The sequence below is a fragment of the Aspergillus brasiliensis genome, assembly GCF_001889945.1.
Source record: "Aspergillus brasiliensis CBS 101740 unplaced genomic scaffold ASPBRscaffold_12, whole genome shotgun sequence".
NCBI lineage: Eukaryota > Fungi > Ascomycota > Eurotiomycetes > Eurotiales > Aspergillaceae > Aspergillus > Aspergillus brasiliensis.
This window is the reverse complement of record NW_027137453.1, coordinates 44,219-71,505: the sequence shown is the minus strand read 5'-3', so window position 1 is coordinate 71,505 and position 27,287 is coordinate 44,219. Positions and strand designations below refer to the sequence as shown.

General features: G+C 49.2%; 10 protein-coding genes across 10 annotated transcripts; 5 read left to right on the top strand and 5 right to left on the bottom strand.

The window, feature by feature from the left end:
* Positions 1-322: 322 nt before the first annotated feature.
* ASPBRDRAFT_133092 (S53 family peptidase) lies at positions 323-2,712 on the top strand (the record flags this gene model as incomplete). The annotated part of the gene is made up of 8 exons (XM_067618495.1): positions 323-534; positions 619-882; positions 931-1,392; positions 1,438-1,555; positions 1,601-1,691; positions 1,749-2,380; positions 2,443-2,585; positions 2,640-2,712. 8 exons carry the CDS (start codon positions 323-325, stop codon positions 2,710-2,712), a joined length of 1,995 nt encoding a protein of 664 aa, XP_067475649.1.
* Positions 2,713-3,036: 324 nt separating this feature from the next.
* ASPBRDRAFT_198836 (CFEM domain-containing protein) lies at positions 3,037-4,634 on the bottom strand (the record flags this gene model as incomplete). Its single annotated transcript, XM_067621246.1, has 7 exons — positions 3,037-3,341; positions 3,406-3,473; positions 3,524-3,983; positions 4,032-4,068; positions 4,119-4,303; positions 4,356-4,485; positions 4,539-4,634. 7 exons carry the CDS (start codon positions 4,632-4,634, stop codon positions 3,037-3,039), a joined length of 1,281 nt encoding a protein of 426 aa, XP_067475648.1.
* A 2,609-nt stretch (positions 4,635-7,243) lies between these two features.
* Positions 7,244-8,116, top strand: ASPBRDRAFT_198835 (uncharacterized protein; the record flags this gene model as incomplete). Its single annotated transcript, XM_067621245.1, has 1 exon — positions 7,244-8,116. The coding sequence occupies one exon, from the start codon at positions 7,244-7,246 to the stop codon at positions 8,114-8,116; it is 873 nt and encodes a 290-aa protein (XP_067475647.1).
* A 1,991-nt stretch (positions 8,117-10,107) lies between these two features.
* ASPBRDRAFT_133031 (uncharacterized protein) lies at positions 10,108-11,106 on the bottom strand (the record flags this gene model as incomplete). Its single annotated transcript, XM_067618491.1, has 1 exon — positions 10,108-11,106. One exon carries the CDS (start codon positions 11,104-11,106, stop codon positions 10,108-10,110), a length of 999 nt encoding a protein of 332 aa, XP_067475646.1.
* A 1,397-nt stretch (positions 11,107-12,503) lies between these two features.
* ASPBRDRAFT_57795 (endo-1,4-beta-xylanase) lies at positions 12,504-14,000 on the top strand (the record flags this gene model as incomplete). The annotated part of the gene is made up of 10 exons (XM_067627798.1): positions 12,504-12,747; positions 12,804-12,844; positions 12,904-12,952; positions 13,013-13,134; positions 13,187-13,332; positions 13,388-13,476; positions 13,532-13,555; positions 13,633-13,721; positions 13,785-13,850; positions 13,911-14,000. The coding sequence occupies 10 exons, from the start codon at positions 12,504-12,506 to the stop codon at positions 13,998-14,000; spliced, it is 960 nt and encodes a 319-aa protein (XP_067475645.1).
* Positions 14,001-15,697: 1,697 nt separating this feature from the next.
* On the top strand, positions 15,698-16,937 carry ASPBRDRAFT_133168 (uncharacterized protein; the record flags this gene model as incomplete). The annotated part of the gene is made up of 4 exons (XM_067618501.1): positions 15,698-15,784; positions 15,833-16,077; positions 16,131-16,278; positions 16,332-16,937. 4 exons carry the CDS (start codon positions 15,698-15,700, stop codon positions 16,935-16,937), a joined length of 1,086 nt encoding a protein of 361 aa, XP_067475644.1.
* Positions 16,938-17,141: 204 nt separating this feature from the next.
* ASPBRDRAFT_198831 (phosphotransferase family protein) lies at positions 17,142-18,253 on the top strand (the record flags this gene model as incomplete). The annotated part of the gene is made up of 2 exons (XM_067621244.1): positions 17,142-17,581; positions 17,671-18,253. The coding sequence occupies 2 exons, from the start codon at positions 17,142-17,144 to the stop codon at positions 18,251-18,253; spliced, it is 1,023 nt and encodes a 340-aa protein (XP_067475643.1).
* Positions 18,254-18,394: 141 nt separating this feature from the next.
* Positions 18,395-19,471, bottom strand: ASPBRDRAFT_77520 (ketopantoate reductase family protein; the record flags this gene model as incomplete). Its single annotated transcript, XM_067629368.1, has 1 exon — positions 18,395-19,471. One exon carries the CDS (start codon positions 19,469-19,471, stop codon positions 18,395-18,397), a length of 1,077 nt encoding a protein of 358 aa, XP_067475642.1.
* Positions 19,472-20,145: 674 nt separating this feature from the next.
* Positions 20,146-22,004, bottom strand: ASPBRDRAFT_46587 (uncharacterized protein). The gene is made up of 2 exons (XM_067625662.1): positions 21,902-22,004; positions 20,146-21,847 (listed from the first exon to the last, which is right to left on the bottom strand). Exon 2 carries the CDS (start codon positions 21,836-21,838, stop codon positions 20,255-20,257), a length of 1,584 nt encoding a protein of 527 aa, XP_067475641.1. The 5' UTR covers positions 21,839-21,847; positions 21,902-22,004; the 3' UTR covers positions 20,146-20,254.
* Positions 22,005-23,685: 1,681 nt separating this feature from the next.
* Positions 23,686-26,810, bottom strand: ASPBRDRAFT_133371 (uncharacterized protein; the record flags this gene model as incomplete). Its single annotated transcript, XM_067618513.1, has 6 exons — positions 23,686-24,064; positions 24,124-24,450; positions 24,518-24,672; positions 25,784-26,000; positions 26,060-26,412; positions 26,472-26,810. The coding sequence occupies 6 exons, from the start codon at positions 26,808-26,810 to the stop codon at positions 23,686-23,688; spliced, it is 1,770 nt and encodes a 589-aa protein (XP_067475640.1).
* Positions 26,811-27,287: the final 477 nt, after the last annotated feature.

The window sequence follows — 27,287 nt, the reverse complement described above, 5'->3', positions numbered from 1 at the left end:
TTCCGTGGGCTGACCGGTGCCTATCAGCAAACTGGAGACGCAGTGGACACCCCCGCAATTGCAAGACCGCCTCGACACCGTCCATCCAGGCACCATTTCACCTGCAAACCAGCCTGTCCCTCCAATCAAACCATCGAATTGACACTGCTAGCGGCGGTGAGAACAGCAGGTCGGATGTCGCAATCAATTTCTCGCATCGTCCCTCACTGCAAGGGACCCACGGTCCGGCCGCTCTGCGTCGTTGTTATTTAAGTCTGTCGTTGCGACCTGGTGACCATCAGCCATTGTATCTGGCTACCAATCGCACAGATTCAGTCTCAAAATGTTGGTCCGTCAGCTTGCTCTGGCTCTGGCCATTGCGGCGTTGTCCGATGCTATTCCAACGTCCATTAAGCACGTCCTGCACGAGAAACGCCACAAACCCGCGTCTGACTGGGTGAAGGGTGCGCGTGTGGAAAGCGATGCGGTCCTGCCTATGCGCATTGGTCTGGCTCAGAATAACTTGGACAAGGGCTATGACTTTTTGATGGAAGTGTGAGTATATTCCTTTCCACCATTGGTCTAGATTTAGGATTTCAATGAAGGAGCATCAAGGATGCTGACGTGAACGTCGCGCAGATCGGACCCCAAGTCTTCCAAGTACGGTCAGTATTGGTCGGCAGACGAGGTACACGACATCTTTTCGCCATCCGAGGAGGCGGTTGAGGCAGTGAGAGAATGGCTGGTCGCTTCTGGTATCCATCCATCGCGGGTGGTGCACTCCGACAACAAGGGCTGGCTCGCCTTTGACGCCTACGCCCATGAAGCCGAGAGGCTCTTCAAGACGGAATTCCACGAGCACGAGAGCGATCGGAGTGCTAAGATCCGAGTCGGATGCGACCAGTAAGTTGCTGTTCCCTGCTACTTCATACATTCGTTGATGGAGTCCAGATACCATGTCCCCGAGCACATCCAGAAACACATCGACTACATTACCCCCGGAGTGAAGCTCACCCAAGTCGTGAAGAAGACCAACAAAGTCAAGCGTGCCTCCCAATTAGCTCACTCCTCCAAAGCCAAGTCTGCTGCTCAAGGCTCGCAGCCACTTCCCAGCAAGGCGAAGTTCCTGCCTGAGGATCTCCGCGGCTGTGGTTACAACATCACCCCGTCGTGCATCAAGGCCTTGTACCAGATCCCCGACGCTAAGACGGCGAGCCCGAACAACAGCCTGGGTCTGTACGAGCAGGGTGACTACTTTGCCAAGTCGGATCTCGATCTCTTCTACAAGGAGTATGCGCCGTGGGTTCCTCAGGGTACTTATCCGATCCCAGCCCTGATCGATGGCGCCAATTACTCGGTTCCTTCCTACAGCTCTTTGAACACCGGTGAATCCGACATTGACATTGACATGGCGTGAGTGGTCCGTACCTTGTTGAGAACCCTACTAATGCCGTGTAGCTACGCCCTGCTCTACCCTCAGCAGGTCACCCTCTATCAGGTTGACGACCAGCTCTACGAACCCGTCGAAGTCGACACCACCAACCTGTTCAACACCTTCCTTGATGCTCTTGATGGCGTAGGTCATACCCCATCCTTAATACTCCCCCGCTAACAGCTTTAGTCCTACTGCACGTACAGCGCCTACGGTGAAACCGGCGACGACCCATCCATCGACCCCGTGTACCCTGACACCCGCCCCGGCGGCTACAAAGGTATTACCTACAGCTTCTGCCTCTCCATCCTATACAACCGATCCTAACCCCTGGCAGGAAAACTCCAATGCGGCGTCTACAAGCCCACCAACGTAATCAGCGCCTCCTACGGGCAAGCCGAAGCGGACCTCCCCGTCAGCTACACCAAGCGACAATGCAACGAATTCCTAAAACTCGGTCTACAGGGGCACTCCATCCTCTTCGCATCAGGCGACTACGGCGTCGCCTCCTTCGCCGGCGACGGCGACAAGAACGGCTGTCTCGGCCCGGAGGGAAAGATCTTCAACCCGCAGTACCCGTCCAACTGTCCCTATGTCACCTCCGTCGGCGGCACCATGCTCTACGGCTACCAGACCGTCAACGACAGCGAGAGCGTCATGCACGTCAACCTCGGTGGCAGCGAAAGTAACTTCAGCACGGCGGGCGGGTTTTCAAATTACTTCCCCCAGCCGGAATATCAGCTTGCTGCGGTGGAGCGGTACTTTGATAGTGCGAATTTGTCGTATCCGTACTACTCGGAGTTCGAGGTCGATGTCAACACCACCAAGGGTCGCTATAATCGTCTGGGACGTGCTTATCCGGATGTTTCGGCGAATGGGGCCCATTTCCGGGCGTATATGGATGGGTTGGATTATCATTGGTATGGCTCGAGTTTGGCGTCGCCGTTGTTTGCGTCGGTTCTTACTTTGGTAAGTTACTTCTTTTTCTTTGTTACTTGGCTGGTGGAAGGTGAAGCTGACTATGTGTGCAGCTTAACGAGGAACGCTTCGCTATCGGCAAGGGCCCCGTGGGATTTGTCAACCCCGTGCTTTATGCCCATCCGCAGGTGCTGAATGATATCACTAATGGTACTAATGCCGGTTGTGGCACGTATGGGTTTAGTGCTATTGAGGGGTAAGTAGTCCGGTTCATCCTTGATTGGAGTGATAGACTGACCGATGACTGTAGATGGGATCCTGCTAGTGGCTTGGGAACGCCGAACTATCCTCTGATGATGGAGCTGTTCCTCTCGTTGCCTTAGACCAGATGATTCTGGAGGTTGATAGGTGGTTAAGCGGTGTATATATGTCTGATGTGGAAATAGTTACGATGCTAGGATAATGTTTGACGAGCATTTATGGATATGTATCCTAACCGGTTTTTATGAGTATTGAAGTATAGTTCAGTGGAATTGTTCAGCTACAGAACACTCTTGCAGAATCCTGTAAGAAATGACTATTCGCTGTGTATGTATAATCTCGTGTATAAACATCATCAAAAAACCTAGCCCAGGGATATCAAAAACATAGGAAAATACCAAACCAACAAAAACTACATGTCGAACCGATCAACATCTGATCAATGATTAAAACCGCTCATACCTCCCATCCATCTCCACGAGATGAACCGCACTCGTCGAATCCCTCTCCGACCGCGTCGTGTAATCCACAGAGATATTCACCGACTTGGAAATCTTGCTGTTCGTAACCCCCGAGGAAGGCCCCCCGTTATGGTATAATGAGTTGGTGCGGCCGTACGTCCGTCGCTGGGTGCTGCCGGGAAGACCGGGGACGTAGTGGTTGATGAAGGCGCGGGCGGCGGGGAGACAGGTGGTCATGATGGCGATTTGGGATTCGATGACGGACCAGTGGATCAGGGGTTGGAGGCCAGCTATTATAGAATTCAGGGTTAGTGAGGTGCACTTTGGAGAGAAGGGGGGTGATTGTGGATGTACCGGTCAAGTTGCTGGTCCAGCGGTTATGCCAGAAGACGACAACACGGATGATGGCGATGATGGTTAAACTAGAGTTTGGTTAGCATGGAGAAAATGGAGTGGAGTTGGCTATGCTCACATCAAACCCATCATGAACATCAGTGCCACGTTGACTTTCTTCATCCATGGCAGCTGCAGCTTGGACACTTCGTAGATCGGCAGGAGGACGATGACGACGTCGACGAAAATATTGACGAGGCAGTGAACTAGAACTGCCGCGATGAAATTGATGCAAGTTCCCACACCCTCGTATTCGCCCGTCCAGTTATCCCAGTCTAGATGGACTGGGACGCAGCGGAGCAGATCCACGAGGGAGAACGTGATACCGATAGCAGCGTTGATGGCGATGAGGATATATGCGCAGACGCGGAAAACACGGGATTGGAAGATTCGCAGTAGGAAGAGTAGGACGGATATCTTGCAGAGCGAGATTTGGATCTTGTACATCATCGCCAGACCTTCGAAGTACTGGAAGACTAAGGTGACGTGGTGGAAGGGGTAGATGTCCCAGGTGTTCATGCCGAATCCATATTTGATCACTGTTCTGTTAGAGATGATACGGTGGGGGTGGGAAGGTAGTAACTTACTGTATGTATTCACGACGAATAAGGCCACTCCCAATATCTACTGGCTGTTAGAAGCTCCATCGCCGGCAGGTAATCAACACCACTTACCCATGCGATCGTGACAGTATAGTCGTCAGGTCCCCAACCACCAGCGAGGTTTGCGACCTTAGCCGCTATCCGGATGAAGAAGAATAACGTGGCGAGGATAGCTGGTGCGAGGGTCGAGGGATCGACAAGAGGGGGCCCCTTCTTGATGGGCTCATCGCATTCCAATTCATACAAGTGCCTTGTGACTGCGGGGGTTAGGCATATTGGACCGTCAGTGTGAGCGGACTGGGTGCTTACTATAGTAATCCAGTGCATTGCAGTTGGACAATGCGCAAGTTACCAGCGATGACTGGCTCGCATCGCCGGTACAGACACATGATGCATCGGTGATAGTGCAATTGGGAGATTCTTGGTGCAAACAAGACACCTGGGGATATGGTCAATGATGAAAGCGGACCCCTCAGGTGGAATCCCACTTACCGCGCACTCTGGAAATTCCGTGCTATTCGCCGACACGGCGAACACTGACACCGTCAATGCCGCCAATATCGTGAACAAACACTGATATATCTTCATTGTGATGTGGGATGTAACTCAGAGGAGCAACATCCCAGGACAGACAGGCAACAAACGAACGGGGAAACCAATCGACGGAAAAGGGATTTCTCCTGGTCACCCTTTATAAGCAATCTTCCTCGGCACAGACGCCATGTGGATTTCGAAACACCAGTCGATATTCGTCAGGAGCAAGCTTTTTTTTTTCACGGGGGCGTGCTTGGCCCGAGTTCCCTTCCCAGTATATGTGTGGTCCAGACTCCCGGTTCGTCCAGCGATCTCTTATGATGGAGAACTCTGAGCGTATCGAATAAATGCACGAGTTGGGTGTGCGTCCCGAAGTGACGCAGCTTGATTTTGTGGATGAACATGCCTTGTCCTCGCGGAAGTGTGCGCGATCCATTTTGCATAAGGACCGTGGGTTCAGTGAGACACGGGCGTTTCCACGAAGAGGGGACCAATCCGAGGGGGCATGGCTGGCTGGGCGATCGGACGCTGGACTGCATCCGTCCGTTGGAACTTAGATGAAAGTGGATATTCCTGCTCGGTCCACTTGAAGCCGGATCTGAAACACCAGTTGGGAATCATCTGCCGATGCCCACCACTCCTCTCCAATCAGCTGGCAAAATGGCATTTGGAATGCCGCTTTTCCTGACTCGGAGCAGCCGACGACCCTGTGCGTCTCCCGCGCCCAGCTTGACGCCATGTCGCTTAGAGCCTTGGAGGGACGAAGATGTGGGCGCTCCTCCCAGCTGAAGCTGTACTTGATGCTACGAAGGCAAGCAGTCCTGACTCGTCTTGAGGTCTCGGCACCGTCTCGCTTGGCTGTAGTGCAGGCACTATTAGGCAAGTAACTTTGGTGGTGAAACAAAGTCCTATTCATGAGTTGTGGGCGACCTCACGAAAGGCACGTGGACCGCCTTCCAGGACCTTCCAAGGAAAAGCGCCGAACCTCGGTCCTCCTCCGTAGAGACGTTGCAATCCCTGGATTTAGGGCAACGAGAGGCGGTTGTGCGTGCCAAAAAATGGGGAAAATAATACCGATTTTAAGCTCAATTTAGCGCGCCAAGCGGCTCGTCGTTTGAAATTGATATGATTTCCGACACCGCCTGCTACCTTGGGACTAGAGCTAGTCAGATTCTTCGCACTAACCCAGACGGGACTATTTTCCACGTGGGGAGCCTCACTGGCTGCCTGAGGATCTGCCGCAGCTGCCGCTTATTCAGCATGCAGTGGTTGAGTGACGCAGTCTACGGAGTATCATCATCTATCAGAAACATCCTCCTCCTTTTAGGTTATTGACCACCATTTCTCATTGTTCCAGCTCTAAGCAGCGAGTAGCAGCATCTGTCAAACGCCTGGCTTGGCTCAATAAATAATCTCTACTTATCTCCGCTCACGTCATACCCAATACGGTCATATTAAATCTGTGTCGATCGGCCAAAAATAACTAAGCCGGTGTGTCCCGTTAATATAAAGTGTTCCGCGGCAGTCGGTATAGTCAGCTTAGCTTCCCCTCACTGCCACTAGGACTATCCTAGAAGGACTTGCAATTTAATTCATGATACCCCATACCCCTGAAAGGTACACGGTCAAGGCAAATTAGGGGATGCGTTCTACTGGAGCCGGCCTTGTTGTGTCAGTAAAGTTCCCGTGGCATTCCGCGCCTCCAAGAACAAGATCTCTTTCTATCTTACAGGATCTCACTGGATCCTGTATCTAGTGTATACAGCCTTCCAGACTGCAGCTAGTCGACGCTTGATAGTGTGATTGATTTGTCTTCTCGGTGAACACCAGCCGTCATCGTCATAGATGGACCCGCTTTATATAACGGTGGATGTTGAACTCCGACATTTGCCCGCTAGTGCCACTGATAACAACTGGAACAAGTCTAGAATGCTGTTTTTCGAGGCTATTCCTCGTTATTACTCCGCGGGATTGCATATTCGGAGGACCCATATCTTTTGTATAGAAGCCGTCTGGGAAGCGGGAAGTCCGCCTGCTTATGTTTATTATCACTCCTAGATTGTCACAAGCTTAAATTGATTATTTAGTACTCCATAGTATGCTTGGTTTGCGCCTCTTATATCCGCCCCTTGTGGCTTCCCAGTTACGGTCATTGTCTCCAATACTCTTTCATCGGTCGGAAATGTCCTCACTTTGTGCAAATAGTCCTTGCCAACCAGAGAGAAAGATGCAATACACCGTATTATTAGCGAGCCTTCTACGATCCACAAAATCTATCCCACACTAAAATAGTGTTGAAATGGTATTGACTGAGGCATTCACATCAGATAACTGTCTCTGCCAGCTGCATCTCCCGAAGACAGGACTCACTTCAAGATGCTCAACAACATTGTACAGACTATATAACCAATGCTTCTTCTTCATCTTTAAATCACTCGACAAGATCCTCCCGTTCCTGCAGGACGAGCGGATCCCTGCATGCTGCACGAAGAATCGAGTTACGTAGTTATATCCACACCTCCGATCGCACCAGCTTACTAAGACCACCTTATCGCTGCTATCGATCAGCTGATTCCAGCTGAACCTCCAACTGGAAACAATTTCTCCGCAACTTGACCACCTCTCGACAGTCGCAATCCAGCAATGCAATATCCGCCGTCCTCATGACCGATCTGCTAAAGTCTCGCTGGGCTCCCAGCCCAAGCGAGCTTCAAGCCCAAGCCGCCGCCGCCGCCGCTCCTTCCACAGCACCTCCCAGAATCACCCCCCAAAACAAACCCAACCCCAAACGCCAGCCATCCCCCGTCAAGCGACCATCTCCTCGATCCTCTCCACGACCCTCTCCCTCCCCCTCCCCCTCCAACCACCTCTCCCGGTTCATGAAAATCGTCGAACGATTAAAATGGAAACTCCCCTACCTCGCCTACGGCTACCGCCTCGCGACCCTCGACCCAGCCACCACCAGCGAGTTCGACGTCTCCCACGCCGAAATCATGTTCAAGCTCGACTTCCACGAATACTACTCCCTCCTGGAGCGCGCCATCGTCCACCTCCTCAGCGTCTTCGGCATCTCCGTATCTTCGGCTTTCGCCCGCGATCATCTCGCCGCGTACGGCTCCGCTCCGCCGCTCTCGACGCACCGGTATCATGCGAATGTGTTGGAAGCGCTGCAGGATGAGAGTAGTCCTCTACATACGGTGCTGGGACAGGGCGAGGTTCACGAGCAGTTACAGAGGGCGAAGGAGTTGCGGAATCGGTGGAAGACGGCGGATTTGACCACGGAGGAATTGGAGAGGGAGGATAAGTGGGCGGCGAGGCGGAAGGGGAAGAAGGCTTTGCCGCTGGCGAGTTATGATATTGAGAAGATCCTCTCGGATATCTTTCAGGGGTTTGATCATGCGTATTTGCTGGCGCAGGAGCATGTGGTTGCGTGTTGTGATGATGGGGCGGTTAAGATGGATGGGGCTTTGCATGGTGAGAGTACGGATGCTGATTGGGATTTCATTGTTGATGCGATGGATTGGGAGGCGGTTTGATTGAGTGCTAGATGTGGTTGGATGTTATTGTTAGCGATGTTCCTTTCGGTTTTAGAACTGCATGCATGGTTGGGAGTTTTGGTTTGGGGGTTGTCTGCTTTTTTCTGCTTTGGCTGGATACCGGGTGCAGTTTTGTATAGTGGACTGTTGGGATTGGTAGATGGATGTACAGGTTAGATTGTCTAGGTGCAGACTTGCACTTTATAAATAGCTCTTTTGGAACAGGTATTGTTATACCCTACAATTTATATGCTTATAGCTTGCCGCTGGTAATGTTCGGGTTGATCTGTGGCTATGTAAGTTCTACTACTGCAGTTACTATGGTTCAAGGATTTATGGCGGTATCTGCTCGTAACTCGAGCATTAGCACAATGTAGATCCTAATATATGACTCGGTCCATCTACGTTCGTGAGTAGGCTAAGCAACAGACTTCACTTTGCAAAAGTTCGATGTGGAATCTCAAAAGGAAATATTTTATGAAGTATCATTGAATTTGCTAAAATGTTTCCAGAATGATGATTAAAATTGTTTCCAAGTAGAGTTGGCAATGTCACACATAAAGCAAGACAAAAGAAAGAGGAGGAAGAACCAAATCAAATGCCAAACTGATGGGGTATAATAATTTCTGCCGTGTCAATGAGGTCGTAGCATCGTTGCAATTGAAAAATAGGTGCCCCCTCCGCAGACTCATAATCCCGATAGCAGTTGATCACAGAGAGACTTATCGCAGCCCCTTGAGCATGCGTCGTTTCTCGCGTTCGTATTGTACTCGGTACATGAATCGGAGTGGACTTATGGGGTCAAGGAGTTGAAAGATGATGATCGAATCGTACTAATGTCTGATAAATAGAAGCACTACACTAAGCAACAGGTTGATCATCAGGATGGAGCTGCGTCCTTGCCGCCCACAGCCGGACAAAAGTAGGCTTGAGGGGCCACTAGGTAGGTAGGTAGGTAGGTAGGTAATCCCATTATTGTCTGTTTCAATCATTGCCGACCACACCAGAGTCTATACTGACTAAATGAGTAACTTTTCAGCTAACTCAGAGCTATACACACATGTTTCACTATCTATTCTCTAATATACAGGCGGTATGTTATTATATAGAGATAGTAAGGGGAAAATTATAAATAAAAACTATATTCTATATATTTTCTATATATCACTCTCCTGGTATTAGACATATATATAAAAGAGTCTATCCCTCCAATGTGGTCCTCTAAAGGATTAGTAGTCATGGGATTTGGATCCCACTACACTTTGTATATAGATATATATAGGAAAGCACTACTAGATATCTCTTTAGTGTCTGCTAGAAAGTCACTACTCGACTATCCGGCCACCCTTGAGGGGCCACTTCCTTCCTCAACAATTCACTTTGGACGTCGTAGAATGTGGAAGGTGGTGAAAGAATGGATGGATCAGATGATGAATAAACACACAAAATATCAGTCAGTTAATAGAGGAGGCACTATGAAGATGAAGACAGTGAAGGACTGATCAATGAGAGAACGAATAAATGCGAAAACTACGCGGAATGATTTACTATCAAGTGGTTATAAAATTGAATGAAAGTTCCCACAGGCCTGTTACTCAATCGCACTAATACTATACAGTTCCTATTCAATAGTACAGTGAGACAGCTGTCGCACATAAAGCGTTGTGGCCTGTGACCAGTGCTTGTTTCAATCTCTTGTGAATTCAGGTATTGTATGTTTGTCACATTAAGACACAAGGCCTTCGGAAGCACTACTAGCTAAGGATTTATAGTACTACTACTGCACACATTCGCAATGGACTAAATAATTCACATGCAACTTCATACTAGGTACATACTCTGGCAGAAGCCCAGGTGGCTGAGGCAGCTACTAAGCCAATCCTAATGTGCCTACACTAGCTATATTCACCTTCCACTCTGTACTCTTCCACCAACAATAACATACAAAAGAACTCAATGAAATCCTGGTCCACAATTCAACCCTGAACCTTTCACTGCTTCAAGGTGAGGACACCCGGCTTCCACGGCAAGACGTTGTAGTCACCGCTGCTGTTGGGGTCATGGCCCTGGTAGAGAAGCTGGAGGTTGCAAGGATCGACAGTCATGGTTTGATCAGGGTTGTTGCGAACCAAGTCACCATGGCTAATATCATCCGTCCAGGTGGCGCCACTGTTGGCCTTGCCGGCGAAGGGTGCACTCTCACTTGCCGCCTGGGCTGTCCACTCTCCACTGAGACTGCTGGCCGTGAAGGAGCGGAAATAACGATGTCCGGTGGATCCGATGGCTTCGACGATCATGAGGTACTTGCTGTTGCCCTCGCCGCCGTCGACGGTGTACACCTGGACGGCCTCGAATAGATCGTTGGTGGAACCGCTCAGTATCTCCTCGTACTCGCTGCCGAAACTTCCCGGGAAGCTGTCAATGGACATGCTGGCGCGGTAGATCTTGCCATTGTCGCCGGCAAAGAAGAGATACATATTCGTATCGTCGCCGATCACGGTCTGATCAATGGCACCAGTACTCGAGCCGCTGATTTTGCCGGTGAAAAGAGCTTTCTCCGATGACCAGCCGTTGACATTGGTGGGATCGGAGGAAGTGCGGTAGGTGAATGTGCTGGAGCCCCATTGGTAGGCCAGAACCCAGATACTCTTCGGAGCGAAGTAGAACAGGGTGGGAGCCACGGCGCTGAAGGGTGTGGCGGTTTGACTAGCAGATGCCATGTTCGACCAGTCCGAGAAGGCGCCAAAGGTCATCGACCCGTAATTGCCCGATGAATCCGTGGTGGACGCATAGACGATATGTTTGCCGTTGGAGACGACATCAGTAAAGTCCTTCAGTGCGGTCCATCCAGACTTGGGCGTTGCGAGAGCATCGGTGGAGGACCAACTATACGTCGATGGAAGAGCGCACTTGGCGTTGACAAAGGGAGCCAATGCAATCAAGTAAATGCCAGACGACAGCAGGCTGCCTTCGCCTTTGAGAAACTTCATTTTCGTTCGAAGTTACGTTGATGGAAAAGAGACAAGTGTGATCAACGCTTGGAATCGTGGGTCTTGGAGAACGAATAACTTGGGCAAACGATCACATCTTATTCACCTATTTGTAGGCATGGGTTATGGTGATATTGATATGCGCGGAGAATTATCGGGTTTTTACCATATTAGATGACTGCCGAAATGTTTCGGGTAAAAGTGGACTGGAACGCTTGATTGCTTTCCTATTTTGATGTGGAAATTGCAATTGCCCTTTGCTCAAGCTCTTACTGCCGCACCATTTAGGGTCCTTACCTGGGAGGGAAGATGATCGACATGTTGCCTAAACTACGGAGTACATTAGCCAGAAAGAATCGTCCGCCGGAAAGTTGCCGTGCCTAGAACGGCATCCACAACCATACTACACCATGTTAATCCTCTCATCATACCAGAATATCCGCCCTTGAGAGTCACTGTGGCATAAGGAACAAAACTTCGGGGGATCGAGAATCAAGACGCGGATCCTGATGGCGCTAAGCAACCGGTTCAATGCTGACACATGGCCGCCCTGATATTGTTTCACCCTAAAACACAATGACCTTCAGGTATTTTGGGGGGTGTTGACACCTGTCAATAGGTTCATTGATAATATGGCTAGTATAGCAAATGTGGAAATATCTCCTGATCAGAAAACATGGCTAGTGTTTCGAATTAGGTGGGCCTTACAGGTCTGTATACTCTACTAGCACATTCTAGGGAATATCGGCAGACTTCCATCAGAACATCCGCACTCCACTGACGCCCTACGGCACCAATTAAGAATCAAGTCATCGGCAGTTCTCCGTAGCCGACTGTTGTTTCTGCAGGGCTAAACTATTTTTGGAACTGAGGCATACCCTGGACCCTGATGGACGCACATTAACAGGTTATTCGGACGACCGCGCAACAAGTCCTCCACTCCGGCAATTTCTTCTTCGATTTCCGGTGAGTACAGCGGCAGCTTTCAAGCTATGACACTAATATAGAGTAGCTTCTAGATCTATCGGCTAAGAGTATAGCCTGTTCTAACCAAACATGTGAAGAGCTCCGCATAGCCTGCTTAAACGCCGACTTTCATCCGTTCAGGCTAATCAGGGCCCAAATGCCATCTTCCGTCTTGGGTAACTTGGCGGAGAGCTAGATGAGGCAGACAAGGTTAACCCTTCACTGTCGACACATTCCGGAAAGGGATACTTGGTTCTTGGGCTGGGAGCCTTTACGTTTCATATCAACTTTGCCCAGAAATATTGATTCCAGTGGTATATAAGTTCGTCAATCTTCCTTTCCTTGACGATTCTAACCTTGTTTTTGTTATTCCATCATCATCTTCATTGGTCTTCTCTCTTTTAAGGAAGAAACAGCACTATTTTTTCAACATGGTTTATGTCAAGGCAGCTGCACTGGCGATGCTTTTCGCTAGCCATGTACTTTCCGAGCCCATTGAACCCCGTCAAGCCTCGGAGAGCATTGATACCAAATTCAAGGCTCACGGGAAGAAATATTTCGGAACCATTGGTGATCAGTACACCTTGACCAAAAATACGAAGACTCCCGCAATTATCAAGGCCGATTTTGGCGCCCTGACTCCGGAGAACAGCATGAAGTGGGATGCTACTGAGCGTAAGTACAGTTCCTCCATAGTCGCCATTGCGATTTGACTCTGATCACCGGTATAGCCAGCCAGGGACAGTTCTCTTTCTCGGGATCGGATTACCTGGTACGTACAGCATCTTCCAGACCTCTACTATAATCGCGCTCGAGGCTTACAAAACCTAGGTCAACTTTGCCGAGTCTAACAACAAGCTGATCCGTGGACATACTCTTGGTAAAATTCTGATGTGCTAGGCTGTGGCCATATCAAGTCAGTGAAGCTAAACTCAATTAGTGTGGCACTCGCAGCTCCCCTCCTGGGTCGAGTCCATCACGGACAAGGATACTCTGACAGAAGTGATGAAGAATCACATCACCACGGTGATGAAACAGTACAAGGGCAAGATCTACGCCTGGGTAAGCTGTGTACCATCAACTTCTCCAAAGAGTCATTATTGATAGTTCCAAGGACGTTGTCAACGAAATCTTCAACGAGGATGGCTCCCTGCGCCAGAGCGTCTTCTACAATGTCATCGGCGAGGACTACGTGCGGATTGCCTTTGAGACTGCTCGGGCTGCGGATCCCAATGCCAAGCTCTACATCAATGATTACAAGTGAGCCGTGACTGTCTATTGTCCGTTTCAGATCTGGATTCTGATTTTCGCACAGCCTGGATTCCGCCTCTTACGCTAAGTTGACCGGCCTGGTCAGCCACGTCAAGAAGTGGATCGCAGCCGGCGTCCCTATCGATGGAATCGGTAATGCCCCTGTGATTAGAAAGTTTTAGCTATAGTCACTCATTTCTCTTCAAAGGCTCCCAAACCCACTTGAGCGCTGGTGGCGGTTCTGGAATCTCTGGATAAGTACCCCTTCCCCTTTTCTGTACCCTGGCGATAGCTGATAGTCCCTTACAGCTCTCAATGCTCTGGCTGGTGCAGGCACCGAGGAGATCGCTATCACCGAGCTTGACATCGCTAGCGCCGACTCGACCGACTACGTCGACGTAAGTTATCACGGGTCAGTTACATAGTACGATTGACCGATACTGACTCTCCAAAACCTATAGGTCGTTGAAGCCTGCTTGAACCAGTCCAAGTGTATCGGTATTACCGTCTGGGGAGTGGCTGACCCGGTAAATACTCCCTTTGTCCGGATAAACAGTTTTATCTTCTAACGAGCTAATTTCCATCAGGATTCCTGGCGCGCCAGCTCCACTCCTCTGCTGTTTGACAGCAACTACGACCCGAAGCCCGCATACACTGCCATCGTAAATGCTCTCTAGGTTATTTCTTGACCAAGCGTATTCCTAGATAATGTCCGGGAAGATATGGCTTCGAGCTAGGGTAGCTCTATTCGTCACTTACTGAGGAATTGATGAGAAGTCAGGGACAAGCCTTGTTGTATGCTGCAAATGTAACTGCCGTTTCTTCTATCTGCCGGAAATAAAGGGCTGTCTATGTGTAATCCTTCCACTATAATTCGCCACAATCATCTTTCTCGAACCTGAAGCATACCACTCTAGTGTTATAGCGTAGCCTACCTGGACTAAATCCTAGTGGAGTACAGAGTACTTCGTACGATTGCACTCCACATGCTGTGGGGCCGTGGCATATTAGTCTAGTCCCTGATGCGCCGATATGATGCACGAGCATCCAACGAATGAAAGGTTTCTCTCAATTGGCCTTGCCCCATAATCATAACAGTAATTGAAGGTCCATGCGGCACGGGATGGAATCATGGAAGAATAGGCCGGGTGGATCAGTTTGTTTTGCGTGAACTAACCATCTTGGCAATGGTTGGACATTAGACTAGTGCTTCATAATGCCATCGGTTAGCATCCTGCAGCATTTAGTGCATGTAACCACGGCATTTCAGAGCGCCGACAATTGCCGAGCAAATTGCATTGGATCCTCACTTCAGCCTATACAGTAGATACTAGGTATTGTCGCCCAGAACATTCCATCTATGCTTTAATATCCAGCCGAATGAAATCGAGGAGTGGTTTGAAGATCAGTCCTTCCTCGGGTTGAACTTTCCGGTCCGAGGTTGAACAATAAGGCTGTTTCCACTGGACGCTTTTAGCCAATAGTGTCCTGGATCCAGTCTACTCTAATAACAAGATGGTGTTTGTCGTTCAGCTTGTGTTATTCTTCTTTTACTTGTTGCAGGTCTTCAGGGTCCTTGTAGGTGTGTCTCAATGTGAAGATATTTCAAAATATCTTCCCACCGTTCGCAACATACAGCGTACGATGGGCTGCATAGCGTCGTACGCAGATATCTTTATGAGTAAATCTAGGGGTAAAATGGTAGTATATATTGTGCCCAACTTAAGATGGTAATGTCGTCCCATCTTCAAACAGAGGGGAAGATTACAGGCGATTATTGTAATGGTTTCGAGATAATGGCTTATAAAGCCTGCACAATGCTTAGGAATATTGAACGGTGACCTTTCCGGACATCGCCATGGACGTTGTGTGAGCAGAAGAGCCAATAAAGGCCAATGGTGGTTAGCCACGGCGTGCACGGCAATTGTGCCTGCTATCATATGATTTTGGCTAATGAAATGCGTCATGCGTGTTAGTGGATTAGTGCACTGGGATGATCTCCTGATAGCAATTTGTCTATGATGACGAGTATATTTCTGACCGTCTGTGTTAAGTTATTTAGATGACACTCTGACAGAGAGACACAGCAGAGTAAAGTGGTTGAGGGGGCTTTTACTTTCATCTTACAAGGTAGATTAGATAGGCTACCAATCACTTTTCTGACCGAAACCTGATCACAATTAACTTTACAAACTATCAAGTACTCCTTCCATGGCACAGCTCATAACCTTAAGGAATGTAGCTCTGCCATGAGGCTTATAAAAGGCCATAGAGACATATTTGTTGAATTAATACTCGGAATCCGGATTGCCTTTCGCGTAAAGGCTAGTTTATGGTTGATACTGAAAATATATGTCTCCCAAGCACTACCAACATGGTATCATCAAATCATGGCCAACATGTCCTTCTTACTGGGGCTAATGGGTTCGTCGCATCCCATATTCTTTCCTTACTACTTGAGGTAGGTGACTGACTCTCGCAACAAACATGTAGTAGCTGACAAGCCCAGCGTGGCTACACGGTGACCGCGACGGTGCGATCTCAAGCCAAAGCAGACGCCTTGATCAAGTCTCACCCTGAATGGAAAGGGAAAGTCAACTTTGTGATCGTGTCCAATTTCACCACACAGGACCCTTTTAACGCCTTGTTTGAGGAGAGCAAAACTCCATTCGATTATGTCATCCATGCGGCATCGCCATTCAAGTTCGACATTAAGGATATCCAGGGAGGAATGATCGACCCAGCTGTCAAAGGGTAAGCAAATACTCTTGTGCAACAGTGATGTAGGGGCTGATTTACGCCTTCAGGACGACTCAAATCCTGAAAAGCGCTCACCAACATGGCGGAAAGACGCTCAAACGATTCGTCCTCTTGAGCAGCGTTGTTTCCGTACTTGATTCCACTGAAGACATGAGTCGAGAAGGGCCTCCTTACACTGAGAAAAGTTGGAATCCTGTCCGTCTTCCGAGAATGTGAACTCAGCAAAGCATCTGCTAATGGAAGTCTAGGTAACTGCACAGCAAGCGATCGACCGTCAAGATCCTGTGTTGGGCTATTCTGTCTCCAAGATTGAGGCCGAGCGCAAAGCCTGGCATTTCATGCAGGCAAATAGTCCCAATTTCGACCTTGCTGTCATCAACGCCGCTATCGTCACCGGGCCCATGATCCATCCAATTTCCGGGAGGGAATCGATCAACGAAAGCAATTCTATTGCCATCTCTAGCTTCATCGACGGGACTCATCCCAAGGTTGAGGACGTACGGTTTCCAGTTTGGTACTTTGTCGACGTGCGCGACGTGGCGAGGAGCCATGTAGATGCACTGGCCAATCCCGCTGCTGGAGGGCAGCGTATCCTGCTTGTCTCGGGGCTTCTCACACCGCAGTTGGTCGTCAATAGCATCCGAAAACACTTTCCAGAACTGCGTGAAAAGGTTGCTGCGGGTACACCAGATAAGGTGCTGCCCGAGGGAGTGCACCCGAACGGGTGGGATATGCAAGTTAGCTTGGACGTGCTTTCCAAGGGAAAAGGCAGCCAGTGGCAGTATATTGGTTTGGAAGAAAGTGTAAGGGACGCGGTGCAGTCAATGATCGAACACAATGTTTTACCTGATTAACATTTTGTACCTAATTGACTCTAAATTGACAGAGTATGTTCTGCTCGACCTTCTATTGCTGTGAACTGACACGTGCCCACGTGATTACAGCCACTTTCCCAACAAAAAACGCGGCCAAACAATCCTCTTCACAGATCGTGCATTCATCCTATCTTCCATCCCCAATAGTTAGTGCGTATACGCAGCGGACCTTTTGAAACCAAGATGGAGGGTCGATCTTGGGCCCAACAAATTGTCGACAGATCCTTCGAGACTCGTCAATATCCGACGCAGTTAGACTGCGATGACCACGTTCGTAAGATCACTGGTACCTCTGCCGTCCAGGGAGTTGCCATCCCAGGCTCGCTGAGCTACACAGTCATTTGCACGGATATACCTGATGAACGACGAGACCTAATCGTGTCTTTTCGAGAATCAAATTCCACCTTGGACCAAGCTGTCATAGCACTGGCAAAATCCATCCATGGCATGTTGGTACCGGAAGCCACTTTCTACGGCAAATTGCCAGGTTCGGACCCGCCTCTTCTTGTCTATACGATGACCCGTTTGCCAGGTACTCCTTGCCTCGAGGCATTCAGCACCGAAACTGAGTTGAGTCCTCAAGAAGAGGCTAGACACATATGCTTTGTCAAGCATCTAGCCAGGTAGCCCACTTTCTTTGTTTCTCGCTGAAATTAGCCCATGCCATCCCTTGGAAGTATGTGTCAAGGGTCATAATAGTAATACTCCCTAGATACTTCGCTCGTTGTTGGTTAAATCCACAACCAGTGGATCCTGAGGTCATGGCAGATTGTCGAGATGGGATTTATCGCCGACTCGAGAAGTTAAGGAACTCATCATCATCCATACTTCCTTCCACAACAATAATCGAGCTCGAACGCAGTCTTTCAGCTCTATTCAATGAAGTATATCCGCAAGTCCTGACACACAACGACCTCTCCCAAACAAACATTCTGATCAGCGAGGAGACATTTGAAATCACCGGTATTGTCGACTGGTCACTGGCTAGAGTACGGCCATTTGGTATGGAACTGGACACCCTGCTATTAGCCACTGGCTACATGGATCTCAGCGGCTGGCACAATTATACATGCCGTTCAAAGATGATCAGTGCCTTTTGGGATGAATTTTGGGCCCACTGTCATATTTCTGATAATGTACGCCAGCAGAAGATTCGTACCATTGCGATGCAGGCTTCCAAGATTGGCGCAGTGCTACGCTACGCATTCCAGCGAAACGCTGATGGCTCCCCATCGGAGGAGCTGACAACGTCTAAATGGGCATTGAGAACTCTCGACGCTTTGGATCTAGACTAGGTTTTATGAAGAGCACCTATTCTTGAGTTTAGCTTCATACTAGCGGACTGCAGACTTCTTAGCACGTACCTTAGACTTATCACTTCTATGGTTCAGTTACCATTGATGTACAACAGTATATTGAAACTACCAAATTTACACTCACTCTAAGCGCAACGCAGCACTCCGCCTCAACACTTTATCCATCAACTCCTCATTTATAGCAGTAGACACCCCCACCTCCCTCCCTCGACGAACCCAATACCCATTGATAAACCGAATCTCCGTCTCGCGCCTATTCCTCAAATCAACAACCATCGAGCACGTCGTCTCCCTCGTCTTCTCCAGAATCCCATTCACCGTTTCCTCGAGTCTATCTACCCCGAATCGTTTCTCCACCCCATCTACACCGCTTAACTCTGGCAAGCGGCACACAATGTTAGATATCTCTGTGAGAATCGCCCGACGAAGTTCAGGAAAATCGAAGAGAATCCCGTTCTTCGCGTCGTGAAGCGCACAGACCGGATTGCAGAATGCGTTTACGGCTAACTTTTCTAGTTGGATCTGGAACACATCTGCAAAGGAATAGGATCTCGCGGATAGTCTGGGGGAGCGTGGGATATTGTGTAGCATGTATTCGGGGTCGCCCGCCTCCGTTATTGTTGTAATATTTGAGGAAGACTGTGAGTTCTCGCGAGGAACCAAGCCCAAGGAGATTGCTGATGCGCCAGTGTGTATAGCATTGAAGGGAGACGCAAGCGTTACTCCATGCGAAATGACTCCGGTGAGGTAGTTCGGTCTTGTCTCGGGATCGGGGAACAAGTGTTCGTTGACCTCATCTATCATACCACACCCGTTTTGTAAAAAGAGGATCGTCGAGGCCCGACCCAGTCGGTATCGGAGTGCACGGAGGGCGGACACCGTCTGCGTTGCTTTCACTGTCACGACTAGATGGTCGATCTGGTCGTCTGCTGGAGAGTCCGTGGGGGTTTGCCATGCGCCTTGTTTGTAGATCTCGAGGTTGTAGTCGCTGTGGTGGACTGTGTCGCCGGATATTGTATTTAGTGTCATGCGTCGGTTGTTTCGTATGTATTCGTGGTAGAGGGACTCGCGATGGAGGAGTAAGGTCACTGTCGGAGGGTTCGGGATGTCCTTGAGGCCGTGGGCCGTGAAGGTCCCAATGCTGCCGAGGCCGAGGACGTGGATCGTCGGGCGGGTGGTTTGAGATCGCAATGCCATGCTCGTAGAGTAGCACCGTGTCAATTGTCTGTATATTGATTTTCGCATTTTTCCTGCACTCTGTACCTGTTCAACGTCTCTCAGTGGTTGGAGACTGTCGGTTTCGTATGAGTGTCCCATTGTTGGGTGCGCCCTACGCCCTACGCCCTACGCCTTACGCTCGGTGGCAAGGTGAAGTTTCTCTCCGGTTCTCTACCCTTTCTCTTACGAGCATCATGTCTAACCCTAGCTATATTAGAGCATGAAGGGATTATTTGCATACAATGTGTGGAAGCATGCTAACCAGATAATTATACAGTTTGATCATAAACTCTGTTCCAGAGCCAAATTCGAACGCCCGCCGAGTCGTCTTCCCGCTCGCCTTCGGCCCTCCGCTTCATGGCAAATTCGAGGCACCCTTCGACAATCTTTCGATCTACGAGACTGCTGATACCCAGCCCTTCATAGGGGCCATACTATTTCACGATAGAGCTGTCTTCTCTGATCAGAGGATAACCGAACCGCGCTCTGGCCCGCTCGCCCAGTAAACACACCCCTTGATATGCCCAGGGTGACGGTCGCTCCCGATGTATCAACTACATGAGCCGATATAAGATGTTATGTGGTTAGATGAGGGAGAAACAGATTGGCTGTTGTGTCTCCGGTTGGGAGCAGCATCAGCAGCCCCGAAATCAGGAGGCACACGCTGCACAGTAGTTACATTGCGCGTATATCAGTAGAATGCCCGAAGTTGAAGCAGAGACGGAGAAACGGGATCACAGATGCGCGTTGTATTTAGTCGGTTCATGAAGCCGAATTTCCAATAGTATCAGGAACACCCTTCTCCTTATCGAAATGCAGTCCCTTGAAAGTAGCCAACCACTCCGGATTATCCGCGATAGTCTGGTTCCAAGAGTCATCCGAGTCATACAGTACCCGTCTTGATTCTTGCTGGAACATCTCATCGCTCGGGATCACCCCCTTCTTCATCTGCTCCCGCGCAAACCGACTGAGATGAAGCGTTAGCACTTCGGTGAACGAACTGAGTCGCTCGGGGGCAACACCCGGTGCAAGAGCCCGCAAAGACAAAGCTGCACTAGGAGCTGTCGGAGCTGCAATAGCGCTGGCCTCTTTCTGGTCTTTCGCGTCCCAGTAAGCCCGCGAAGATATTTGCGCGAAATGATCTTCCACATCGCCGTTAGTCGCCGAGAATGGAATCATGCTTTGAGATTCTGTGCCTATAAGGTAAGGGGGCAAGGCATTGGCTACTGAGGCGGCGAAATCAGGCGGAAAGTCATGGTCGCCGCGCCAGTCTGCCATTGTTGAACCGGTTCGGAAGTGTTCGGCTAGATGGTCTACCCGCTCTTCCCAAGTCATCAGTGCTTGACTGCAGAATCCACAACGTGAGGTGATGGCAGACTGTCCAATCCTCCAGCTGTCGAGATGTGGCGGGGAGTCGACATTGTGTACGAGCCGCAGATGCTGTACTAGGTGATCTTTGCGGCGGAAGAAACGGCGAATGCTGGACTCGTCCTCGCAGGCTGTCGCAGCGTGTTCTTCTAGATGGTTGGAGTCTGGGTTAGAGAGCCCACAGAAGGCACATTGAGTCACAAAGGGCTCGGTAGGGGATATAACAGTAACACCAAAAGGCGCGCAGTGCCATGCCTCCAAGATGACGTGGAGCGATTTCTCGTGTCGTGCCCAGTCATACTTGCTTTTGAACCGGTCGCAGCAGAAAGTGCAGCAGTATCGACGCTGAGCAGTGGTCGAGGTGGTTTTCTTCTTTCGGCTTGTAGTTTTGCCTGCCCGTCCCTTTCCACGACGACCTTGCACTGCCAATGGACCCTGGGTGGATGAGCTTGAACGCCCGGATTGCTGGGTGCTTCGCGAGGATGCACTAGACTCCCCGCTGGTGATCGAAACCGCCCGTCGATATTCATGGAATGCACGGTAGTCATCGCGAGAATTTTGCAAGTTGGTTTCGGTTTCATGGCGTGGGCTGTCTTTCAGAGCATCGATGATATCCGGTATCAGGCAACCTTCTTCCTCTGGTGGCGAATTCCGCCATCGTTCCATAGGACTGAGATTGTTTGCGTTTGGTATCACCACAGGGTATGCTTGTGTCCTTGACTGTCTCAACAAGTACCGACTTCTACGCCGTGGAAGTTGGCCCTGCGGGGCCACAATGTTGTTGATAGTCGCATCCTTGAAGAGCTCGCTAGGCAAACCCCGCTGCTGAGCGTTGGGGAAGGCCGTTGGTACTTGTTGGAGATCCAGATCATTAGGCTGTGGGCTGGAGAGATTCAGAAACTCGGAGTCCAGATCATGACCCCCGAGTGCCGAGTGGCATAGCAGAGCTGGATCGATAAACTCTTCGCCATATTCCATGGTGGCAGCTACAGCTATTGTAAGCACCTTCCTTTTCAAGGTCTGGGATAAGGTAGAGTCTGTAGGCTAACCATCATCGCCCATGACCTCTGATTAGTTACCAGTATATATTAATCTCTTCCAGTAGAGTTGCGTATCCTTGCAGCATCTCTTCGCAGCTGCTGGTGGCTATAGGCATCATGGAAAAGAAGCAGGAGAACTTCAAGTCATTTCATCTGATCTTCGGTGGCGGTGCTTGGTATATTATGTAATACATTCTGCCTCAGGCCAATAATATGGCCTGTCGGCTTCTGCTCAGCAACTCCCAGTGAACTACTCAGTAAACGTACATTCGTCCCAAGATATGCTTTCTATTGTTCAAAGATAAAACTGCCCTCAGTATTAACCAAGTGGACAGTTAGCATTGGGGATGAGCACGAGTCGTTCCCCGGGGAATGAGTGCTCATCGGTATCCGATGTTACATTCGCAGTATTTGAATATGAGAATAGAAAGTAATGGAGATTCCATACATCAGAGTGTAGTGTAACATTAATTACTAAACTTCAATGGTTGTCGTCGACATCCTGACTGAAGGCCAAGTCGGCTGAATATCAGGCCCGGCGGCATATGCAGACAGACTCAGCATGCATCTGTCGGGCCATATTCGCCCCGGACTCACCAGTCTTCCAACAATGGTGATAGGCGCAGCCTAACAAACACGTATTGATGCATGTATAGACTGCATTCTTCCCTTGCAATCCAATACTACATTTCTCTCTGCCACCCGACCACATACAGTAGGCTTTTACATGTAAGTACAGCTACCGAAAGACAAACATGAAGAATCCCTGTAGATGTCAACAAATTACCGAAACCAAGCATGCCGATTCATAATTTCTAACCCAAAAGAAGGGCTATTATTACTTCTGGTATATAAGACGCAATATCAGCAGGAAGTGCGACCACATGACAAAGAACAGGGACCATGAATGCAAAGCGATACACGTGTTGTACTTGACACCGGACTGAGACTTTGAAACTCGACTGGGGGCCCGGAACCCCTGAGTTGGGCAACCGTGCAGTATTAGATGATAAGTGATGTTGGGAAATGAGATAACCATCCGTGCCTGTTATCGTTAATTTGCTATCTGAGATCTGGGTCTTTCATAATTGGGCTGGGAAAAGAAGTGAGAATAATTGGGAGGATATAACTGATAGTCATAGCGGCACTTAGGATGTGGATGCATATTATGGTATTAGAGGCTACTTTGGGTAGAATGCACGAGTGACTTGGAAATTGTGAGCTTAGTAGTAGGAGTCCAAGGGGTATGGAACCTCTAAAGCCAGAGATTCTGTACCGTTTTGTACCTAAGCATCCTTGATTGGAGATGCTAGCGTATTTGGTTTGATCTTCGTGTGTCGTTTGAATGTACGGTACCTACTTGGCTACAGCCCATGGCAATGAGTGTGTCTGAAATGTCTGCAGTGCCACAATGCCCAGGATGGATACGAAGGGAGCCCCCCGAGTTTGAGGGAGAGCAGCGTTAAGCTTGTGTCACATTCTGGAGTGATCGGGGGTCCCTTTCTGTGATAATTTGCAATAGCCTTGATCCGCTCCAGTTCGTATCCTTTTATGCGCTTCAAAGTGCATATACATTGGTAGAGTTTGCAAAAGGATATTGCCCAGTTACAACTGTGTAAATACCGCCTGGATGTAGTGACTATTTGTTTAACGCATCTCGATGATAATTTAAAACCTGAGTAACAGAAGCTCGTTATCTCTAGATACAAGTGGCAGCGAAGAAACATCACCATTCATCTTGACCGGCTACTTGATTACAAAGTTCAGGCCCTACATCCCTAGCAATCACGACAAAAAGCTCAAGATTTCGTAGATCCCTTTCGAATGACCAACCTCTTTCTCTAACTCTTTGACCATCTGGTCCGCCTCTTCCAACAAGGAAGCGAGCCGTTCTCGACAATAGTCGAAACTCCCCGTCGAGTTGATATACTCAACAGCATACTTCTTCACCGAGTCGTCCTCGCTTCGCTGCCGCAGTATATTCATCAGATGATGATTATTCGGGTTACTGTTGATACTGTGGATAATCAGGAAGGAGAATTTGCCCTCCGTCAGATCCTCGCAAAATCCCTTGTTCTTGGTATACAGGCCGCTTTGCAAATTCTGATAATCATCACGAATCTGGAATATCACACCCAATAGGTCGGCCAGCCTGATTACATCGCTTGTCAAGTCAGTATCCAGCGCGATTGGTAGAGGACGTTACACGATGTTGACACTCACCTTTTGGTTTCACTCTCCAACTGCATAAGCTTAATTGCCAATCGGAACAGGCCACCAGTCTTGTTGGCGATCATCTCTATATAGTCCTCCTCTGTGGGACAGGACAAACAGTCCCGCCAGTACAAGTCCATGCCTTGGCCGCGATGCAGGCGGAGCAGCTCCTCGGTGTATATCTCGTACGCTTCGGGGTGGTTCAGTTCTCGGAGTCGCTCCTGCGCCAAGAAGTACGCATAGTTGGCGGAGTTGATAGTCTGTGCAATGCCGAAGATGCTGTGAGCCACCGGTAGGCCGCGCCGAAGCTTGGAGTTGTCCTGGATGTCGTCGATCCTGGTAATATTCAGCAAACTTCTCAATATCATAACCTTAGTTCACGTGGAAGTTGAGCCGAACATACAGTAGAGAGGCCGTGTGGAGCAATCCGACAATATCTGCGATAATAGCCAATTTTTCCTCGGGGATAAGCAACCATTCGTTGAACGCTTGAATAAATTTCCGACGAATATCTTTTCCAGGTGATTTGAGAAGATAGTCAAGTGGTCCTCGAATGATCTGTTCTGTATATCAGACAACGACTATTCAGATAGAGAAATGCTCAGACCTTTTCCTTGTCTAGAAAGGTAGTTTCTGACTGTTGAGAGCTCGCAACATCTATTTTGGTAGGCGATGAGGGTGTCGATGCAGGAAATAACCCTGGCGAAACAAAAGGAAAGTAAGGGGTAGTCATTTTCCAGGCGTCAGGCGTATCAGGGTTGAACATTGGGAATCCCAGCATTTTTTCTTCTCTTTTACGTTAAAGACGCCGCTGTATGGATCAAGCTTTGATTGAGAAGGTTACTAAGTAGATGCTGAACGTGGGCCTTTGGAGAGTAGGCATTAATATCTCTAAAGCCAACATATAAGAGGAGAGGCTGTTTATCAGCCCCATGTGATGGATGTATCTCGGGTTTTGCTACTTGTTTTTCTGCCATCTGGCGTAGCTTTACTGGTCATTTCCCATTAGCGAACTAGCACGTTTGCAAGCTGTTAGAAGCACGTCTAGTCAGCACACAATTCCAGAAAATCCATCATATGACGGGTTAGGTAAAAAACAGCAGATACCGCAATAGCCTTGCTAATGATAGTGGCAAGTTGCGCCGTGTCCGTAGTCCCGACTAGATGTTAATAGTATGTTTGCTAAATAGATTTATCAGACCTTGCGTTTAAGTTTCGAACGAGGCTGGGTTGCTTGGGTGGCCGGAGCAATAGGGACTGGTATGAGTCTCTCCGTTCAACTCCTGATCCTTTGCCCTATGAAGCGAGAATGATCATTGCGACCAGCTAGTGAGATAGCGAAGTGAGGACTTGTTTGTGGAATTGTTAATAATTCGTAGATGGCGTAGTTACACAGCACAGTCTCGCGATGTTACACACGCCTTTTGCTTTTGTGTCGTTGCGAAGCTTATTAAACCCAGTATAGAAAATTCTATAGATGAGGAAAAATAAAGCAGTCTCAAATTAGAAGTAATAAACAAGTCCCATCACTAAGCAACGTGTCTATCTAAATTCCCGATCATGCCTTCACACTCTTCACATCCATTTTCTCCTTCCGACCCCAGACTTCCAGCCAATCCTGCACAGATGCACCTGATTTCTTCAAATCCCACAAGCAGGCGCTACGTACGTCTTCTCTCTGGATGACCCGCAGCGCATTACGGATATTATAGGGTGAGCCGTATTCCAAGGCGCGCGCGACCAGATGACCCTGAGGAGCATCCAATGCAACCACGATGGGGAAGGAAAGTTCACCATTGCGCAAATCTTCTGCTAGTGCGCCTTTGGCTTTCGCATAATCGGTCGAATAGACGTTCTTGCAGTCATTCTGCAGCTGTGAGCACCACCTGCGTAGACGTCAGTCAGCCATAATTAATCCCAATGATCGGGTTATCTTTGCGCATACGCCACTGTAGTCATGGTAGCATCCATCGACTTATTCTCCAGTACCAGCTGAGCAAGCAAACGAAACAACGCGCCCGTCTTCAGCGATGCCATTCGGCGATACGCTGCATCCCGTTCCTTGGGATCCACTGGAAAGCTGGCCAGGCCATCCCTTCGCCAAACAAGGGACATGTCTTGGCCTTCCAGGATCTCTTCCAGACACTGCATCAGAAAGGGCGCAAGACGAGGGAATTCGTGGACGGTTCGATTCAAAAGTTGTGTCACGCGGTAGTAAGCGCGGTTCGCAGTCTCTGAAGGGCCGTAAATCTTGTGCGCAGCGGGATGTCCTTTGCGAAAGTTGCTCCCGTCTGAGATCTGGTGGGTGGTTAGCTCTCCATCCAGCCCCAGATTCTTATCGAGGCCGCTGCACTTACATCATCCACCAGTATCAAGCAGAGGTGTATTCCGTCCATAATCTCAAGGATCATCTGGTACTTCGGCGGGTCATCCAACTTTAGGTTGGGAGCCAGCTTGTCGACAAATGGGGCCCAGTGGTGTTTACCGTAGATCTGGCGAATGTAGCTGTAAGGGCATTCCAATGAAGTGATCCGAGATGGTTGCTTCTTTCCAACAAGCCAGGCCCTTTTCGTTGTCGGCAATGGGTTCAATATGCGATCCCATACCAGCGCCGTTATTGGGACGGCCAGTAAGGCGAGAAAGACCAGCGAAGTTTGCGGAATATGGCGCTGAAGGTGCTCTATGTTGATAGCCATGTTGAACGACGAGAAAGGCTCCATGGAAGTTGGTAGGCTAGGGGGTATATGGTTGGGTTTCTGGGAAATGAGTTTGTGGTAACCACCGGACGTACAGGGCAGATATAGGAAATGATGGGATCTCTTGACCGTACCTTTGCTGTTAGCTCGTTAGGAATCCAATGGCGTGCTTTTCACGTTGTGTATGATATAACAAACAAAGTCGCAACTCCGTAGAAGCTGACATGATCGATTTACTGGTTACAACGGGCTTGTTATGAAGATTGCTGCGCTTTAGCGGCTGCATTACATGTCCGAGTCACATAACGAAGATATGATTCTTGACTACTGCTTCACCTTGATATGCCTCTCCTATCACTTGGCCTGTATCTGTAAATCCCGCAAAGGCAATTATTGGCCTGGGTTGGTGCTGCAAAGATATGGACGTTTGGACGACATATCTAGATCCACAGTCACCCAGATCGCGCAATTCACACA